A 20,526-nucleotide genomic window follows, 5' to 3' on the forward strand; every position below is an offset into this window, starting at 1 on the left:
GATTTTTCTGGTAAATTTGCAAGAATAAAATCACAAATGCATGAAATATTTAAATTCAGTATCTTTATTGTAACTGTAGGACTTTTTATTATGTTTTACAAACATAAATCACACATCAAAGTAAAAAGTCCCCGAATATTTAAAATACAATCCCAAAAATAATATTTCTTAACTGTTTTTCAACATTTGTGCTTTTGACTTGTTAGAAATGTTGTAGAGTCAACATATAATAATTCTATATTTCATCTGAGAGAAATTTTGAGATTAAATCGATTTGAATTTAAGATAAAATAAATCACAAACAAAAACACGAATATCTGAGAATGTGATTTAATTCAGTGTTTTTCTTTTCACATTTCAGTATGTTTAACAAATGTAATAAACTGCATCAGCATAAAAACAGTCCCCAAGTTAATCAGTTAAATGAAATAAATCACAACCTTTCACAGAAAAAGATCATTTCAAAAGCTCACTGTTTATTAATGGTAATGATCTTTTGATGACTTATGTTAAAAAATGCAGTAGTGTCCACATGTGTATCTTAAATTTAAATACCTTTTTATCGGAGAAGATTTCTGAGATTAAAGTTACTATAGTTTCCGAGAAAAATAAATCACCAAAAAATCTAAAGATTATCTCGGATTTTTTAAATGTAGGACATATCAGCATGTTTAACAAATGTAACACATCTTACATCATCTTACTTTTTGATGACTTACTAAAGTATTTTGATGTATTTAAAAACAATTGTCTGGAAGGAATTGTTAAAGTGTTACATTTCTGAGATCACGTAAAGAAAGAAATAACAACATTATTTATCAGAAAATGTGATTTAATTCAGAAAACCCAACCGTGTAATAATAAACCGTGCATCAACGTAAAAATGAGTCCCCAAATAAATGATTTTCATTAAATTCTCTGAGATAATAGTAGAAATGAATCACAACCTTTCACTGCAATGGAAAATTCATTAATTAATTATTATTATTATTATTATTATTATTATTATTTTTTTTTTTTATTTTTATTTTTTATTATTATTATTATTATTATTTTTTTTTTTTTTTATTATTATTATTATTATTATTATTATTATTATTATTATTATTATAATCAGTAACAGGTTTATGGTCAAGTATACATATGATGAATCTGCCTTGGTCTCCTGTCCAAATATGTATTTTAAATGTATAAACATTTTATCTTAGAGGATTTCGGAGATTAAAGTGATTATAATTTATGGGAAATAAGATAAAATATGAATTATCTTTTCAACTTTAGGTAGCTAAAACGGTGGTAAATTTACGAAAGAATAAAATTGCAAATGCAAAAAAAATGAAAAATAATCTCTGAAACTATTTGAATTCCTTGTATTATAATTAATGTAGGAATGATTAATTAAAAGTATTACTATTATTATCACTAGCAGAACTCATTCATTTCTCACTGTTCACGTCACCAAGTTTCCCCGCTTTCTATTGGCTGTCTGTTCTGTCAGTCACCGGTGAGGGCGGTCTTAGGGACATTCCTCTCCTGTCTCTGATGGAAAAAAAAGAGAAAGTTTCCAAGATGGCGGAGAAGCCCTGCCTGTCCGCTGGATAACAATAGAGACAGAAACAGAAGGGAGGCAGTTTGGCCCGTTATAACCGGACCAATCCGCACCAAACACCGTTTACAAAACCCGACTCGGGCGGGGAGGAATATCCGGGACCATCGGGAGGAATACATATAAAGTATGATGCTTTATTTAGACGTTTCGGGCTCTGCTAACTGAGCTAACGTTAGCATTTTTCTACAGAGAAAGTAACTAAACATTACTTAGTGGAATACTCTATTCTGATTGGTCATTTCGGACAAGTAACAAGGTAGTTTTACTCAAGTACTGTACTTAAGGACAATTTTGTACTTTACTTCTAATTTTTTGAGACTTTGTACTTCTTCTAACCCACTACAATTCAGAGGTAAATATTGTACTTTTACTCCACTACAGTTATTAAACGTATGATGCTCTATTTTGATGACTGATGTTTAAACATGTTGTAGTGTCCACATATTATTGTTTATTTAAAAACCTGAATTCTGAGGAATTATAGCAAACAAGGTTGTCTCTGAGTCAGCATTTTGTTTTTAATGTAGGACATTTCTGTATATTTAACAAACATAACCTTTAGTGACTTTACAGATCTGGATTAATGATGGTAAATATAATCAGCCCTTAAATCAGACTGTAGTTCACCTGCAGTAAATCCAGCAGCTACCCTGCAGTATACAAAGCCATTCAAACTAGCTGCACCTTTACCAGCTCTGAGAACACTTTAATGATCAATCATTATAAAACATATCAGAGATATTATTCTGAAATGGACCAATCAGACAATGACTACTTTCACTGTCGCTACTTTAAGTACATTTAGATGAGAGTACTTTTTTACTTTTACGTCAGTAATATTATGAATGTTTACTTGTATAGGAGTATTACTACACTCTGGTACTATTACCTTTACTGAAGTACAAAATCCGAGTATTTCTTCCACCTCTGGTCGCAGTGCATTCTGGGAAACGGAGTTCTCCTGTGCCCGTCTAACCAGAAAACATAGAGTTAGCAGCTAACGGCTAACGGCTACAGGGAGGCGGAGGATCAGCTGTTTTCAAGACCGATGCTGTAAGAAAGGAGCCACGCTTTCACAGTAAGTGAGTTTAAATAACATGACCTGTAAGGTCTTATTGGTGTTTATCGTATAAAATAGTGGTTTTAAAATATTGTTTGTGAAGTTGCTAACTAGCGAGCTAACTAGCCTCTTGTTGCTAGTCAACGAAAGCTAACTACTTTTAATACTCGAACAAAAATAAAAGTTTCACTCAAGTTGGAGACCTGTTATGATGCTCCCATGGAAGGTATCGGTATTTTAAACAAGTGAGGGTGGAGTGGAGTTAAGGTCTAACGTAAGATAGTGCCCATAACATGTATTTAAATGATAGTTTTGAGGATTTTTCGACGCTGTGATTTTTGAGTGGAGGAATGTTGCTAACTTCACTTAGCTTCAACGGGAGTTTGTCTGATAAAAAAGATATCGCGTTATTTCATTGATTTAAACAAATGGAAAGGTTAGTGTAAATTGATTTATTTACTATTAACCAAGCAGGGATTTTGTTTGTGTTTTAAAAAAATATTTTGTATGTGGGGTTCTACTCAAAATGTGGCTCTAACAGACTCCAGAGTTTCATACACACAGCAAGTTAAACTGGCGGTTGTGTGTTTCATTATCCATAAGGTTTAAAGTGAGTAAAGTAATCAGGAGGCTGGATGGTGTTGCACTCAAAACCCTTAATTTTCCTCCCCGGCAGTGAGTGTGACTGAAGGCCATTAGCAAGACAAAGGTCGCCTCCATGGAGCCAGCACAGGAGTCTTTGTAAAGGGGGGGTGTATAGACGCCCAGAGTGGTGGTGAAAAAAGAGCCAAATTCAGCATTTTTATGGACGAAACCTGAGACGGGGGAGTTTCTCTTCTTTTTTTTTGAGTCGTTTATTGATGATGGCGGATTTTGTTACACCGCGACACAGCGCGGTGATGGAGAGGCTCCGCCGGAGGATCGAGCACTTCCGGCAGCATCACAACAGCTGCGAGAGCCGCTACGACACCGCGACGCTGGAGCGGCTGGAGCTGGAGCGGCAGCAAACCTTCAACCTGCACCAGCGCTGTCTGCAGGCTAAGGCCAAGCGGTCCAACAAGCACCGGCAGCCCCAGAGCAGTGCAGTGGACCAGGGGGCTGGGCAGAGGGAACAGCAGGCCGGGCAGAGGGCGCAGGCAGCCGGGGGAGGAGGAGGAGAGCACCAGGCCGGGGAGAGTGGAGGCACCGCGGCGGAGCAGAGCCGCAACAGCACGCTGATAGCGGTGAGTGAGATATGGACACACACACACACACACACACACACACACACACACACACACACACACACACACACACACACACACACACACACACACACACGTTACAGTAGCATGTTAAAACAAAATCATTGGTCATGATTTGAAAAATAAAGAGCCCAAAATAAACAAATACAAGTTAAATATATACAAGTTAACTGTGAAAAGTGAAAATCTGTAGACTGTCTGACCAATAAACACTATGAAGGGCCAAATTATAGCTAACACGATTTAAAAGTAGGATATTATTTACGTTAAGTGTGCAAGGAATTGTAATTCAATATAAATGTAAAATGAGCGCTGGACTCGCATCTAAAAACACACTGCTATACCGAAAGAGCTGATCTTTAAATCTACAGTAGAGAAAATATCTTTAGTTCCAACAACAAATTACCTGGTGAAATATCACACTCAGGTTGATTGCTGAGTAGGTTTGCACATGCTAGGAATCTGTTTTGGTGTGTAATGGTGCGTACATGAAGAGGAAATGAGTTTGTAAAAGAAGGAGCAAATATAGAACTATTATAAAAGCTGTTTTAAAAAAGTGATTATGAATTAGTCAACTATTTGACGAGTTGATTGACTGAAAAATACAACTAATCTTCACGTTGTTTGAGCCATTTGAATTTTTTAAGGGCTAAAAAAAGTCAGGAAAATCCCTTGAGATGAGATGTGCTGCTTTTATATCACATTAAAACAAGAGATTTAAAGACATCGCCTTGGACTTTGAGAGCATGTTCACTATTTTGTGGACATTTAATAGACCAAAACACTTGGTCATACCTATGATAAGATAAGAATTATTAAACTCAAACTGGGACATTTTTGTGTTGCAGCAGCATAATACAAAACAACGCAGAGCCAATAACTAGAAATAAAAAGAAGAAAAAAACAATTCTAAAGTGTAGACGTCTCAAAGAGGCAATAGAACATCAAACATAAAAGAAAGAAAACTGCAGATGAATTTATGATAATAGAGTTCTCGTATTTAATGGCATGTGAGGGAGTTTAGAGTCTGTCTGCGGCTGGACTGTTAAAACCTCTTATGTCCAAAACATGCAGAAAACTGGTACCAAAAACAATATGCCCTGAAACAGACTTTGATCTGACCCCTCAAAACGCTCTGTCTGCACACAATTCCTGCCGTTATTGAATTCACTATGTAGACATGATTAAAGCACAGCTAAATTAGCGTTCAGAGGTCGATTTTATGGTGACTTTTATGGCTGGTTTAGTCCATATATATGCAAAACTATGAATTACATTTTTTTCATACAATATTAATATACATTTAAGAACATTTCAAGTGTATTCCTTAAATCTAAACCCTTAATGGTGAGGAAAAGGCAGGTCAAAGAAGACAAAATCATAATTTAACTTAAAAAGTTGTGTGTTTTTAAATTAATAACCCATTAATATATAATTAAGAGAGGTGAACCTGACCCAGTCACCAACACTTAAACTGCCAAGAAACATGTCACAAAAATGAGTCAGAATTAAAAGTATGTATAATTTCTTGCTACATTTGAAGTGCTGCAGCTAAGGTTTATTCTCTGTAAAGGATTCATCTAAATAACAAACAATGATCATTCCATCATTAAAACGTAAAGCATGCCACAATGCACGGCGCTGATGAGCTGACGTAAACACGTGAGGTATTTGAGATTTTTGTGGCGGAGCGAGAGACAAAGCCCTCAGCCTGAGTCAGTGTGGAGGTATTTCCTTTATTCGCTGTCATGTTAAATCTGCAGAGGTTTCAGCCACAGCAGAATACCCTCAGTATCTTCTGAGCAGACTGTCCTTGGCTCTGGTTCGCTGCTCTCTACCAAAATGAATGTCTCTGTTTGAATGTTTTCAGTTTCAGACTGTCGTGTTAATTAGATATGAATTATCTGAGGTGTCCAATCAAAAGAGAACGGGTAGTGAGAATAATAATCCAATATAATAGATTCAAAGTATCCCACAATGCATTGGCAAAAAGCAAAATTCTTAGACTAGCATTCAGCAACATATCCCATCATGCATTGCGCTGAAACACCTCCATCGGACTCCTTTCGGAACATAGTGACATCACTACAGAACGCTCACGCTCCTCTTGGCTACCGCTCCGACACATTGTACATTTTAGTGTATTTTAAAGATGAGCTCACTGAAGGGTTCTCCCTGGTTAGGGAGGAGGGACTTCAGAGCCATGATCTTTTGTCCCCCCCTCCTCATGGCAGGGAGGAGTCGGACCAGTTTCTCTGGTTTAAGAAGCTCATAGAGACTCCTTCTCCTCGGGGCAGGAAAACTGCTCCTCTTTATTTTGGTTTCCAGTTATCTGTATTATCACAGCGGTCACTTCTGCACTTATCACAGTAACTTCCTTAACGCTTTGCCTCTAGAGTAAGCAAGAAGTAAACAGTGTTACAATTTAAAGCAGCAAATACGATTAATTGTGTTCAACATTTATGTGCTGAGCCCTTTCAGATCAATCGTTTGGTCAAAAACACATAGATAAATAGTGAAAATGGTTAATAAAACATATATTTATACTTAATAAAGTGCATACAACTATACTCAAATAGTAAAACATGTCAAACTCTAAGGAGATATCAATAACCCACTGAAATTGTCAGGAGGAAACCCACAGGTATTCACTAAATAATATATAAAGTGCCTGTACTAGGTTTTTTTCCAGACAATTAAAATGCCTCTGCCATTACAATAAAGGCCTTCTAATGAAGTCTAACTCTATAAACAACATGTCACTGTTTGGAGTCAGGGCCTCGGAGCAGCTCTGTGAATGTGTTGATGCTCCGCTGCAGCTATCAGGAAATTCTCTGCATTCCTCAGAGCAGATGTCACTCTGAAACACACTCTGCTCATCAACTGTAGGGATGCTCCGACACCAGGAAGCCGCTCAGTGTCTGTTACTAATTTCCTATTCATCATCACAAGAGGAATATATATTTGGAGGTAGTAGCCTGGAGGTCAGCTGAACAGGTGTAATACTGTGATGTTCTCTGGGTATGGTAGTGAGGATCAGCTGATCCTAATGTCCCGTCACAGATCTGCTGCTCTGAGGATCTCTTTGTGTTCTCGTTATGTAAGCTCCAGCTATTATGGTCTGCAGGACTCTCAAATAGAAACACCATTCAACAGCTGTGTTACTTGGGACCCCCAGATAACCCCATTTCTTCAAACACATGTCAACATTAAGAAATGGGGAACTGCAACGGGACTTTCTTGAAATAGTTAAATAATCGTTGGTTGTTTTTAATCCTTACATTCGCAGCATCCGCTTGTTCGATCTTCTCTGAATGTGATGCATTGTCTCTGTGTCCTCCGCTGTGCAGCTGCAGGAGACGGTGAAGAGGAAGCTGGAGAGCGCTGGCTCCCCGCTGAGCAGAGACCCGGCGAACGGCTTCAGCGACGGCTTCCCCCCCAACAAGAAGGCGTGTCTGGACAACGGCGCCGCCAACGGCTCCCCGCTCGACTCCAAGCTGGGCCTCAGCGACCTCCTCAGCGCTAACGGGAACCACGGGAAACACGGGGACAAAACGGACTCCCCGACAGACTTCCACCGTAAAGAGATGAAGCAGGAGCCCGACGACATCCTGCCCATCATGCCTCCCTCTGGGGGGGGCAACAACAACAGCCTGTTCCCCGACCTGAACCTGAACGAGCAGGAGTGGACGGAGCTGATGGAGGAGCTCAACTGCTCCGTGGCCTACGAGGACATCCAGGACATCCTGAACGACGGCTTCGAGGACCGCAAGGACCTGCTGGAGCTGGCCCCTGGGGGAGGAGGAGGTGGGGGAGGCTCCTCACTGCTGCCCCCAGATCTGGCCAGTGTAAAGACGGAGTTCTCCCCCTCCTCCGTGGCCTTCGAGCAGGACTCCCGCACCGCCTCCCCCCACCTCAGGTCCTCTTCCTCAGGGCCCGCTCCTCATCCCACAAGCTCCCCAATCGCCTCCTCCTCTGCCTCCTCCCCCGCCGTGCCCCCCCTCTCTCAGCCGGCCCCTCCTCCCCCCCGGCAGCTCCAGCCCCCTCCCAACCACCACCTGCCCCCCCCCAAAGACCTGTCCCCTGCACAGCAGCTGCAGCAGCTGGCAGCGCAGCAGCAGCGCTCTCAGCACCTGCACGGACAGATGCAGCACAAACAGCCTCAGCCGGGGGCCAAGTTCCACAGCCAGGGGCCCCACGCACACCCGCAGCAGTGGCCCCCCATGGCTACTCCCTCTCAGAACCCACTAGGGGGCGCGTTTGGTCTGGACAAACCCAGCAACCCCTCCCTGTATCCGCAGGACTTTAACCCCGGGGCCCAGAAGCAGCTTCTGATGCCGGCTCAGCCCAACAAAGGGCCCCAAAAAGCGGGGGCCGGCGGCTACATGCCGGGGCCCCAGCACCCCAACATGATGGGGCACCAGACGCAGGGGCCGCCGCTCGTCCACCCGCCGGTGCCGGGGGCCCAGGTGACAGCCGCCATGCTGAACTACAACAACACCAAACCTCTGTCGCACTTTGAAGCGGGGCCCGGGCCCCCGAGGCCCCCCAACACTCAGAGCCAGAACAAGGCGGCACTGCTGACGCTGCTCCGACAGCAGCAGCAGATCAAACAGAAGAACAGCATGGGCTTCAGACACATCCCACACACACAGGTGAGACACGCACACACACACACACACAGGTGAGACACACACACACACACACACACACACACACACACACACACACACACACACACAGGTGAGACACACACACACACACACACACACATATATATATAAAACACAGAAAAGCTGAATATTTCCAGATGAGAGAGGCTGAGTTTTTGATTAAACTAAGTTGATTAGTTGTTTTGGCCAACATCGCAACGCTTACAACAACAACAACAACAACAACAAGCACACTGATCAGAGTGTTCCTGCTCTGCTTTCATAACCAGGCCTCAGCGCACTCACACACACACACACACACACACACACACACACACACACTCAGGCCTGCAAGCTGTCTGTACCAAAGTGTTCTGTTGAAGTCTTGAAACCCCTCGACTAAAGCATATGAAAGGTGTCCTCAGAAGTAAACAATATCTGACTTCATGTCCCCACCGCTAAGCTAAAGGTGGGCGTGATGACATCCGTCTCGTTTAGACACTCAACCTCTGTTTCTAAATTCACCAGTGGGGTATCTACTGACATATTAATGCTGTAGAACAAGCGTTAAAATTTCCACTTCCAGATGAGGGAACAGGAAGTGATAACATGCCGACTCATGGTAGAGTTTTAGGACTCGTAATGCTGAGTCGTGTCGGGGGTCAGGACTGTGTTCGTGGTAACTGCAGCGAGTCCAACAGGTGCTGATAGAGGGAGTGTGTGTGTGTGTGTGTGTGTGTGTGTGTGTGTGTGTGTGTGTGTGTGTGTGTGTGTGTGTGTGTGTGTGTGTGTGTGTGTGTGTGTGTGTGTGTGTGTGTGTGTGTGTGTGTGTGTGTGTGTGTGTGTGTGTGTGTGTGTGTGTGTGTGTGTGTGTGTGTGTGTGTGTGTGTGTGTGTGTGTGTGGCTCACACAGGGGGGTGAAGGGTAACAAAGCAGCCTTTCATATTCTCTCTGTATTTAAATTGAGCTGCTGTAGTTTTCCCCTGCAGAAGGACGCTGTGTTCCTGCTGAACTTTAGTCAAACTCGTGCGTGCGTCAGCCCTGCATGCAGTTTATACTCAATCATCAAAAGTAAGTCTAATTAAAAACCTCACTTCCTGTTTCCCATCAGGACCAGAACTCGTACTCTGCTCCTCCTCACGGCCCTGCCAACACGATGGCGCCGGCTCCTGGAAACACCGCCATGTCGGTGCCGCCGGGGGCCGGCAACATGGCAGGTAACCACGGCAACACGGCGGCCTACCTGAGCAGCCAGGCGGCAGTGGCGGCGGCGCTGAAGCAGCAGCAGCAGCAGCACCAACAGCAGCAGATCCTGGAGCAGCAGAAGCAGCAGTACCTGCAGAGGCAGCAGCTCATGGCCGAACAGGTACACGGGTTCAGTGTTTACAGGTGTTACTGCACAGCCTGGAGAGAGAGGAGATCCTTCCTCCAGCCTGTAAGCATTACCTTCAAACAGCAGGGGGCGCTGCTGCTTTACTCTCCCCACGGCTCCAAACCTCCTGAAGCTGCTTCAATATGATGAGAAACAGGGGGGACAGGTTTTAAAGGAGCTGGACTCTCTGTATCAGTTCAACAAGTTAAACGATTAGGGAAATAAATGTCCTATTGTGTGTGGGTGTGTGTGTGTGTCCAGGAGAAGCAGCGCCAGCAGGACCAGCAGCTGCAGAGACACCTGACCCGCCCCCCTCCTCAGTACCAGGACCAGCCGGGACCACCGACCAATCAGAACGGTTTCCCTCAGCCGCCAGGCAACCAGTTTACAGGTACCACAAATACTTCACTTACAGAAACCGAAAGTAGAGAAAGTAAAGTAGATATAAACACGATGAGTTTAGCCTCTAGAAACAGAGATTTGCTGGTTCTATGACTTTCTATCTCATTAAAGATCTTTTGGTTTTAAACTCACAATACAAGACTATTAGGACTTAGAGAAGCTGGGTGGACATTCTTCACTATGTTCTGACACTTAATGGAAAACAGTGCTGAGGGAATAGTTGTTCTTTAAGTCTTTTGTTATGAAAGACTGTGCTGTTTATCGGCTTCATCAGAATACAGTCAGAGCAGGTTTCTGTTTTGTCTCTGCATGTAAAAGATGCGGCTGATTTGAAAGTTAAATCTCAAACAGCTGTTCAGTGCCTGTTCGTCACAGAGACGCTTTTACAGCTCCCACTGCAGCAGAGGATCCACAGCGAGCTAAGCACTGGGATCAGACTGGATTTACCTCCTTTATGTTGAGTTAAATATTGGTCAATGATTTATGTTAGAGGTTTCAGCAAAAACATGCTGAGGTTAGTCAGTACTTACAATTATTCATTTCTATATTTTCTGAATGTGTAAAGGAGAGTTGAAGTTGAAAACAATACAAAACGATGACCTCTATAATGCGTGTTTTCAGAGACAGAGCTTGATGTTCAGAGAGATCAATCATATCCGTAACTATCGATACGTCCATTAATAAACTCTCCCCCCACAGCTTCCTCTCAGCCAATGGGTAGCGTCGGCTCCATGGGAGGCCCCGCCCCCGGCTCCCAGCGCATGTTCCCTCAGAACCAGGGCATTATGGGTATGAGCATGGGGGGGCAGGGAGGGGGGCCGGCGGGAGGTGTGGCTCCGCCCCCTGCAGGAAGTCAGGGTGACATCAGCCTGTCGTCCTGCGGCGGGGGGGGCGGGGACGTGCAGCAGGTTCTCTACAACAACATGAACCTGCACGCCCCCCCACAGCAGGGCACCATGACGCGGCAGCCGCTGGGCGCCATGACGACCACCTACCGCCACAACCTTCTGGCTCAGCAGCACCTGAAGGCGCAGCCCAACGCCGCTATGCTGAAGCAGCAGCAGCTCAGCGCCCGCATGCCCGGCTCCATGCAGGGCAGCATGGCCACCGGCATGCAGGGCGCCCAGAGCGTCGCCTGGCAACAGCAGATGGCCAATCAGCCGCCCGGCAGCAGCGCCGGCCTCCCGCCCAACGCCTTCAACGCCGCATCCAACGCCTTCCACCTGCAGCAGCAGCGCCTCGCCAAGATGCCGCCCGGTGCCGCGGGCTTTGGGTCGAACCCAGGGGGGCGTCCCATGGGGGGGCTGACCCCCGCGCAGCAGATGATGCAGAACAACATGGTCGCTGTGCAGCAGAGGGCGCCGCCCAACCCTCAAATGGCCAATCAGCAACAGCCTCAGCAGCAGCAGGCAGCCAATCAGAGCGCAGCGGGGCTGCCCGACTTGGCGGCATTCGGACAGTCCGGCGGCCGCCCGGGGCTGCAGTGTAACCAAGGTTACCAGGTGAGCAGGACTGCAGCGCAGCAGCAGCAGCAGCAGGTGGCGTTCGGGTATAACGTGGCGTCAGGGAGCTTCGCCGGCGAGAGCGAGCTGGTGGACTCGCTGCTGAAGGGACACAACACTCAGGAGTGGATGGCCGACCTGGACGAGCTGCTCGCCAGCCACCACTAGATGCACCCGAAGCACCTGAAGCCTGCTGAGCTGCACCGACACTTCCTGCTGCAGCCGAGACCTACTTTCTCGGACCAGGCGAGAGGTCGGCGTGTTAGCATTAGCCAGCGAGCTAACGGAGTGACCAGTCTCCTCTCGCTGAGTAACCGTCATGAAGGTTGTTGTGAATCTCTCTGAGATATTTGAGCCGCTGCAGCGTCCATTGCAATGCAATGAAGAAACGTGTGTTTCCTGCTGGGGAGACGGAGGTTTAAAGCCAGCACATGCTAACAGAGGAACCTGAACACCAGCTCCACTCAGACAGTTGAACAGAGTCACTCACCAGGTACAACACCTCGATGAATCCCCTGCTTTCTGATGAGGCCGATAAAGGTGAAGTTTATCCATAAAACACCTCAGTCCAGCGAGGAAACGCTCCATGTTAAATCCTAAGAAAGGACAATAATAGAAAATATAATTTAAACGTCACGATATATTTGATATCAGGACATTGGAATCTATTGGGTTATAGATTTACATATCTGAATTTCAAAGATAAATGACAAAAATCACATTTAAAAGAAATCCTTTGGAATACTCTGAGAATAAGTGGTGAATTATTGAAAAGAAATCTAAAAATAAAATAAAATAAACCTCCAATCTTTTTATATTTAATCTAAATATTTGAAGATAAAAGCTCTGAATTAAAAATATTACATAATAAATATTTCAGTTTCTTGTAAAAAGAAAAACATTTAAACCCATTTTTTTACTTTAAATTTATGGCTTTTATCTTTGAAATTCTGATCTCTTTTTTTACCTGCTCCCTGACTATTAGAAATCCCAAAACAGTCAAACATGTTCTAAAGACACCCTGAGGTAACTGTGGTACATTCATATGGATCTATGGAACAGAGCAAGGTGTATTACCTGGTGTGTAACCCTGAAGGAGCTGTGTGTGTGTGTGTGTGTGTGTGTGTGTGTGTGTGTGTGTGTGTGTGTGTGTGTGTGTGTGTGTGTGTGTGTGTGTGTGTGTGTGTGTGTGTGTGTGTGTGTGTGTGTGTGTGTGTGTGTGTGTGTGTGTGTGTGTGTGTGTGTGTGTGTGTGTGTGTGTGTGTGTGTGTGTGTGTGTGACTGAACACAGGAGTAAAAACTACTGAACCTGATTCAGTGTTAAACCACTGTAGCCCTCCAGCCCCCCCAACACACACACTCTTCAGTTTGTCAGCGGAGAGGAAGTGAAACAGGAAGTAAAGCATTACGTTATTTCGAGGACATGACGCTGTTTTTGCACGTTTTACTCTCAACAATAATTCTCTGCAACTACTCGGGACATTTCCCTGAGAACGGTAAAATGATGCAGTGTTTGTCGTTGAAGTGTCTAAAATAAGAACACACCATTTCCTTTGTATTTGATAGACTAACACACATGGTGCTCCGACTTCTTTTGGTGGCAAAATAAGACACTTGAAGACGTCAATTTGGCTTTCTTGAAAACGATTTGACCCGGTAAATCCTAAACCTGTATCACGGCGAAACATCGGGCTGGCTTTTGTGTGTCCTGCAGACTCGTGCTGAGAGTTGTAAACAGTGCTGTTATTTTCACCACAACACGTTACTGTGAGGAATTTAAAGCAGGAGTACATTTTCATACTGTAGGGAAATATCTGCACACACACACTGCTATTTTAATACAAACACTGCAGCGTGTGTGTTCAGGGAAATGACCTGCACTCATGTAAAATGCATCGGCTGGAGTCTGCAGAGTGACGTTAACGCTCCGGATAAACCAGAGAGAGGTTTTCAGTGAGTCAGATATTCCCTGAGCCACCCAGTAAAACGTGCAACAAGCAGCAAAATGTTCCTGTTCTTAATTGGAAATTTAAACAAGTCCTGAGAGGAAGGGGAGGATTTTTGATTCTCTAAGTCTGAAGTGTCTTCTGTGTTTATCATTTATTCAGAATATGTGGAAAAAAGGTTTGCCAGAAAAAGTTGAGGCAGCTAATTTATTTATTTCTCGTTGGGATCATTTGTGTTTATTGGGTTTGTAGTTCTGCCACAAAAGGGTTCAAATCAAACTGCAAACACAGACAGGAAACACGATATCAACAAAAGACCCTGAATGACTTTTCTTACAGATGAAAAACCCTTCTGTAAAAACTAATTACAAACTTTTACTCAAAAAGGACTTCCTGTTTAAATAAAATCACCCGACAGAACTTTTATAACATCTTACATTTCAGCTGAAAATAAAACCCACTTTTAGGTCATAAACCCGGCAGACAAGTTAACCCAGACGTGGATCAACCAATTAACCAATTATCCTCACTAGCCTTTTACATGCTGTCGTTAAGATACTGTCTGATCTGAGACGCCGAGCAGCGGACACGCATTCTGAAGATTCGCTGTTAAGACTTCTCTCGTCTGAATCTCTAGAAACTGAAGTCTCCCTGACGACTTTAAGACTGACTTTAAAAATCCAACGGAGCATTACAACTCCTCTTCTGTTTCTTAACATTTCAAAACTCTGCAGACTCTGCGGACCTCTCCCAGGCTGAACACCCTTTCAAAATAAGACGGTTAAATGTTCCTGATCCGGCCTTGAAGCTCTGCCTCGTTGGTTTGGTTTCTGTTCTGCAGGCGGGTTGAGGTGTTTCTGCCTGGGAGACTGAAATCAGGACAGCCATGTGCCATTAATAGCAAACGAGCATTGAATTATAATTGATGGCCATTATTGCTCGTCATTCAGCATTAAATTACAAATGGTTGTCATGGTGCTGCGAAATGAATTCTTGTGATGAGTTTCTGATCAAATGTTGAAGATATTCACAGAGTTTAAAGCTGATCCTGCTTCTGACTTTACGTACGACAGCATATTAAAGCTATTGTAGGTTTAAGAACACATGTATTATAGACTGGGAGGATTGGGGAAATACAAAATTCAGAGATAAAATCCTACATTCAAATAAATCTGAAATTCTCTGAGAAAGACGTTAGAGAATGAAGGGAAGACAGGCGGAGAATGAGATGCATTTCATCTGGTGTTTTGACGTGTGTCCCCCCTCCTGCAGTAGCTCTAAGGCGCTGTCGTGCCAGCATTACAGAGGGTTTGAACGTGGCATTTATGTTTCCAAAATCCAAAACGCGTTTCCTGAACAGTTCATAAAGTGTTCAGACAGAAAGTGTGGGATCGGACTGCGGCGAAGAATGTAACGTTGAATGTGTGTGCAGTGTAGAGTCGAGTCCTCACAGTTCTCATTATATACGTTTAGTTGGACCTCTGCTCCGTATTCATCGTACGGTTCTTCGCCCGCCGTCCGATCCTCCCCCCGTCTCCCGCCTTGTTATATCTGCTGTACTGTTTTCCTCCACAGAAGTTTGTCGTGTTGTATTTTAATGTTATTATCGCTAACGATATCTTGGGGCTGGTTTCACGTTTCCGATCTCCTGCCGAGCTCTTCCGGAGGTTGGATGTGGCTTGAACTGTAAATATAAATATATTTTTTGTATGTAAGCCTTTCCTAATGACCTGGAGAAGATAGATGTTATTTTTATATATTGCATTTTGTAAGTATTTTATACTTTTGATATGGTTCTCTGTAAAACAAGAGTATTATGTAAATATAGTTCTTTAGAAACAGCTTGGGTTCCGTGTGTTTTCTTCTGGGTTCACCTTCTGATGTATTCCTTTATCTAGAAGAGCAGTCGGAGGATGAACCTGCTTTATTTGGTCTCGCATGTTTCTGCTCACACAGGGAAATTGCTCCTCTGCATTTAACCCATCCTAGTACTGGGAGCAGTGTGTAGCTATTGTACAGCGCCCGGGAGGGATGGTGGGTGGCTTTGCTCAAGGGCCCTCGGCAGTGAACTGGCACCTTTCCAGCCACCAGTCCACACTGGTCCGATGGTGACGTGACCCGGCAACCCTTCGGTTCAAAGACAAAGTCCCTACAGACAGAACCACCGCCGGCTTTCATTCAAAGAGTTATTCATTTCAATATACAGCAAGACGACAGGGTTCGTCTAAACCAGGTAACGGGCCCCTGAGCAATTCCTATTGAATGACTTTTCTCAAAGTTAGGACTTCTTAGAATCATTCCTTTTTTAAACTCTGACTTTTTTTATGACTTCAAAAAATCCAACTTTATATTAAACTTCAGACTTTTTTAAATTTTCTTCAAAATTGTCCTTTTTTTTCTTAAAATCTGCCTTTTCTCAAATGTCTGAATGATTCTTAGAATTTAGATTTTTTTCTCTTAATTATGACTTTCCATAATTCAAACATCAGTTTGAGTTTTTTTCAAACGTCCAGTCTGCAGTCAAATTACTCATCGCTTCTTTTTGGAAGTCTCTGTTACAACTTTCTTTACCGCTTAGTTTAGTGTTTTCAATTCCCCAAATTATACTTTGCCCGTTCGTTTGGTTAGATTTGAATGAATGAAAATATTTAAAGTTTTCAGTCCATGAGGAGTATCTAGTTTGGAGCAGAATTGGTTAACCAGAGTTAAAACAACACAGACGTAAACAAACACTTGGTTTACTCTTCAATTTTTCACTTTTTTTGGGAGCAGTGTAGGGACTCGTGCCTTGCTCAGGGACACCTCGGTAGCACTTGGTTTTTCAGGGACTTGAACCGGTGACGTTCCAGTTCCCAAACCAAGTCCCTAAGATTTCACCCAAAGAAAACTCCAGGAGTGTTTTGTACTCCTCAGCTCCCCAAGAGTCAGCATGACTAATGAACTTTACATCTGTAATGCACTGCTGCAGGTATTCATGAGGTAAAGTGAGTCCACCTGTGCAGATGCCCCCCCCCCCCCCCCGCCCCCTGCTTTAAGCCCCGCCCCCTGCAGCTGGGCCATCTCTCTTCCTGTCTCTCTGCTTCCCGTCTGCCTGCTTCAGTCTCACCTGTCGCTCTGACTGCAGAGATGTCTGAGGACTCGGTCGGCCTCGCCTTTGTGACCGTGCTCGGCGTCCTGGAGCAAGGTAAGAACAGAAGGCATGCTGGGTAATATGAGAGCAGACTGAGGGGTAGATCTGGCTGTAATCACACCTGCTTCACTGTGTCGCAGGTGTGTAATCACACCTGAGCAATCTGTAGTTTGGAGATCATTTGGTCTAATCTTTAGACTTTATTAATACTTTATTATTTGCACGAGTTTAATTTATTTATTCCGTTTATTATTATTTATTATAACTGATATTTATTACATTAATATTATTATAAAACAGAAATATGATTTGTGATGCACACTGTAATTCTTTCATTTAAGACTGTAACATCATTTAAACACAGATAATAAAAGTGTGTGTGTGTGTGTGTGTGTGTGTGTGTGTGTGTGTGTGTGTGTGTGTGTGTGTGTGTGTGTGTGTGTGTGTGTGTGTGTGTGTGTGTGTGTGTGTGTGTGTGTGTGTGTGTGTGTGTGTGTGTGTGTGTAGCATATTTCTCTCTGCAGGTGATTTATGCCAGGAGGAAGTTCTCAGTTTCCCCCCCCTCCACCGCCGGCCCGCCGGAGTTTGAGCGGGTCTTCAGAGCTCAGTGAGACCTTCAGTATAATTCATAAAATATAAAACTCACTTTTTAAAATCAGTAAATTCACCTCAAAAAATGAGACAGCAAACGTTCATTTTGACGGCGATGGATTTTTTTCTGATTCATTTAAAATATGTTTTAATAAAAAAAATTCCAACTGTTTGTATTAAAAACACATTATTTTAAAGAATATGTAAAGTAAATGTTTGCATCACATAAGATATTTAGATATATTCAAAAGATGCAGAATGTTTTAATGTTCCTGAAAACAAAAGTTCCCCCTGTTAAAGGAGCCGGAGCTCAGTCTGATTCATTGTGTTTCAGAGCCAACTGCTCCGAGTACTTCCCCATCTTCATCATTGTTCTGTGGATCTCCGGAGTCTTCTTCAGTGAAGGTAATCCCTCACACACACACACACACACACACACACACACACACACACACACACACACACACACACACACACACACACACACTAATAACTAAGTAGATATGAACTTATTAACATTTGGAGGATAGATAACCTTATCGGACTGAAGAAAGAATTCAAGCTGAGATTCAGAGAGTGTGTTTCTGTCTCAAGGACTTTGCAGCAATCCAGTTTCATGAGCAGATATTTCATATAAAGAGCATGCATGCTACTGCAGGAATGCACGCAGTTCAATTACCAAAGCATGAGATGGAAAAGTGTTTCCTGTGTAAACATGTCTTTGGCTGCATCTTCTGTTCATTTAAAGTACTTTCACTCAAAGATGGCCCAAAAAAAGGGTATTTTTAGACTCCCAAGTTCAAGTTCATCCACTTGATTCAGCAAAATGCAAATTGCTGTAGAGTCTGAGATGAATCACACCATAATAACGACTCAAATATGAAGGATCCTGCTTTTTGTATCATAGTAGCTTTAAGAATGATGGGTTTTGTGACTGAAAAAGAACTAAAATGACTCAAACTTGGAGTATAAGTAGCTGGGATGGTATTTCTGCACAATATTCTGATATGTATAAACTAAACAACTCATTGATTACAATTGCTATAAATAGATTGGGTATATGTCGATGCATTTACTCTAACATGACCTATTTGGAGTATGAGTGCAGCTGGGATGCATTTCTTCACTATATTCTGATGATTATATAGGACAGGATATTAATGTACAATGTCTCTATGTAGAGTTTTATAATGCACGATAATAAGACATGTATGAATATCATGAGATCCTTTATGTGGCAGGTTTTGATGCATTCCTCTCTGTGCATCTTCTGAGGAGGCTGCAGGTTATAAATAGCTCAGGTCTCTCTGGATCCTCCACACACACTGAATTAACTGCCAAACAGCTGTGACAGACCCCCCCCCCCCCCCACATGATGTTTGTGTTGCAGGCTTGTCTTGTCTCTGTGGTCTGCTCTATCTGTACGCACGTCTCCAGTACTTCCAGGGATATTCAGAGTCTGCTCAGGGACGGTAGGAGACAAAAAGCACTTCCTGTTTGTTCAACTTTATTAACTCTGACTCTTCTTCTGTTCGCCGGTCGATGAAGAGCGTTTAGAAAATGTAGAATATTTTGGTGAATTTATTTTTATTCATTAATTAGTTTATCAATGACTTACTTATTCCCCCCCCCCCCCCCCCCCCTCCCTCGCAGGCTGGCCCCGCTGTACTCCAGCACCCGGGTTCTGTGGCTGCTGATCTGGTTCTGCGGGGCTGGGGTTGTGTTGTCGTTCTGCAGGGTCTACCTGAATCTGGACCTGATGCACAGACTCCACACTGCGCTCGACCTCGCCTGAAAGAGAGCGCAGACCAAAGGTCAAAGGTCATGGGTCAGAAGAGGAAACGTTGATGTTTGTATGCGATGACGGAAAATAAAACCCTGAGGAAGTTGTTGTGTGTGGTGTTCCGGTCTGTCTGCATTACACCTGCTGTTTATTCAAATATGACGTGTGGACACAAATCACTGGAAGTCTTCATCAATGGAAACATTTTAACGTTTAGGATCTTAACCAAACAAGCATTAATTGAATCATCTTCGGGTTTTCTCAAGGTCTTTATATTTTCCCTAAAACGTCGACTCAAGATGTTCTCAGAATTCAATTCATTTTCTTTGAATGTGTTTTTGCTGCCAGATTCGAACTATAGTTTAAGTCATGGCTTCTTTCAAAGTTATACTCCTCTTAGTGTCATGGCTTCTTTCAAAGTTATACTCCTCTTAGTGTCATGGCTTCTTTCAAAGTTATACTTGTCTTAGTGTCATGGCTTCTTTCAAAGTTATACTTGTCTTAGTGTCATGGCTTCTTTCAAAGTTATACTTGTCTTAGTGTCATGGCTTCTTTCAAAGTTATACTCCTCTTAGTGTCATGGCTTCTTTCAAAGTTATACTTGTCTTAGTGTCATGGCTTTCTTCAATTCTTTCTCTAAAAACGATTTGTTCCAATTCTTGGAGAAGAACGGTTTCCTGGGATATGGTTAATTCTTCTCTGTCGAAGGAGTGGGGCAGAGGGGGAAAATGTCCCGATTACCTAGAAATGAAGTCAGCGGTTCGATCCCCACCCATGGCAAAGATGGAGTAGAGCTTCACAGCTGTATGGTGCACATCTGTCCTGGCTTGTCTCCTCAGACTGGAGCTGCAGCAGCTGTGTGTGTCATCATCAGGCAGGACTGCTGGACAGCCTGAGCTTCATGGTCCACACCAACATTCAGGAGAGACGTCAAACATGGCCCCAAATATATCCAGATGTTGACACGCTGCTCATTTACAGCTCCACCTGAGAGTGAAAGGGCTGTCCTTGCCCCACCTGAACATAGGACAGCCCTTTCGCTGGAGTGTGTGTGTGTGTGTGTGTGTGTGTGTGTGTGTGTGTGTGTGTGTGTGTGTGTGTGTGTGTGTGTGTGTGTGTGTGTGTGTGTGTGTGTGTGTGTGTGTGTGTGTGTGTGTGTGTGTGTGTGTGTGTGTGTGTGTGTGTGTGTGTGTGTGTGTGTGTGTGTGTGTGTGTGTGTGTGTGTGTGTGTGTGT

At 43.5% G+C, this 20,526-nt stretch overlaps 2 protein-coding genes across 4 annotated transcripts; both read left to right on the forward strand.

Annotated features, from left to right (window-relative positions):
• Nucleotides 1-1,571: 1,571 nt before the first annotated feature.
• On the forward strand, nt 1,572-15,628 carry maml1 (mastermind-like transcriptional coactivator 1). Of its 3 annotated transcripts, none has more exons than XM_063876560.1 (7): nt 1,572-1,961; nt 2,547-2,687; nt 3,346-3,892; nt 7,264-8,568; nt 9,677-9,931; nt 10,199-10,328; nt 11,039-15,628. In XM_063876560.1, exons 3-7 carry the CDS (start codon nt 3,530-3,532, stop codon nt 12,007-12,009), a joined length of 3,024 nt encoding a protein of 1,007 aa, XP_063732630.1. In that variant the 5' UTR covers nt 1,572-1,961; nt 2,547-2,687; nt 3,346-3,529; the 3' UTR covers nt 12,010-15,628. The 3 variants fall into 3 exon arrangements, with proteins under 3 accessions (XP_063732630.1, XP_063732632.1, XP_063732631.1); XM_063876562.1 differs by having other exon boundaries at nt 3,562-3,892; XM_063876561.1 differs by having other exon boundaries at nt 1,572-1,733.
• Nucleotides 15,629-15,853: 225 nt separating this feature from the next.
• ltc4s (leukotriene C4 synthase) lies at nt 15,854-19,397 on the forward strand. The gene is made up of 5 exons (XM_063876563.1): nt 15,854-16,971; nt 17,425-17,524; nt 17,843-17,913; nt 18,899-18,980; nt 19,162-19,397. The coding sequence occupies exons 1-5, from the start codon at nt 16,914-16,916 to the stop codon at nt 19,301-19,303; spliced, it is 453 nt and encodes a 150-aa protein (XP_063732633.1). The 5' UTR covers nt 15,854-16,913; the 3' UTR covers nt 19,304-19,397.
• The last annotated feature ends 1,129 nt before the right edge of the window (nt 19,398-20,526 follow it).

This window comes from Eleginops maclovinus, chromosome 23, assembly GCF_036324505.1.
Source record: "Eleginops maclovinus isolate JMC-PN-2008 ecotype Puerto Natales chromosome 23, JC_Emac_rtc_rv5, whole genome shotgun sequence".
In the NCBI taxonomy this organism is placed as follows: Eukaryota; Metazoa; Chordata; class Actinopteri; order Perciformes; family Eleginopidae; genus Eleginops; species Eleginops maclovinus.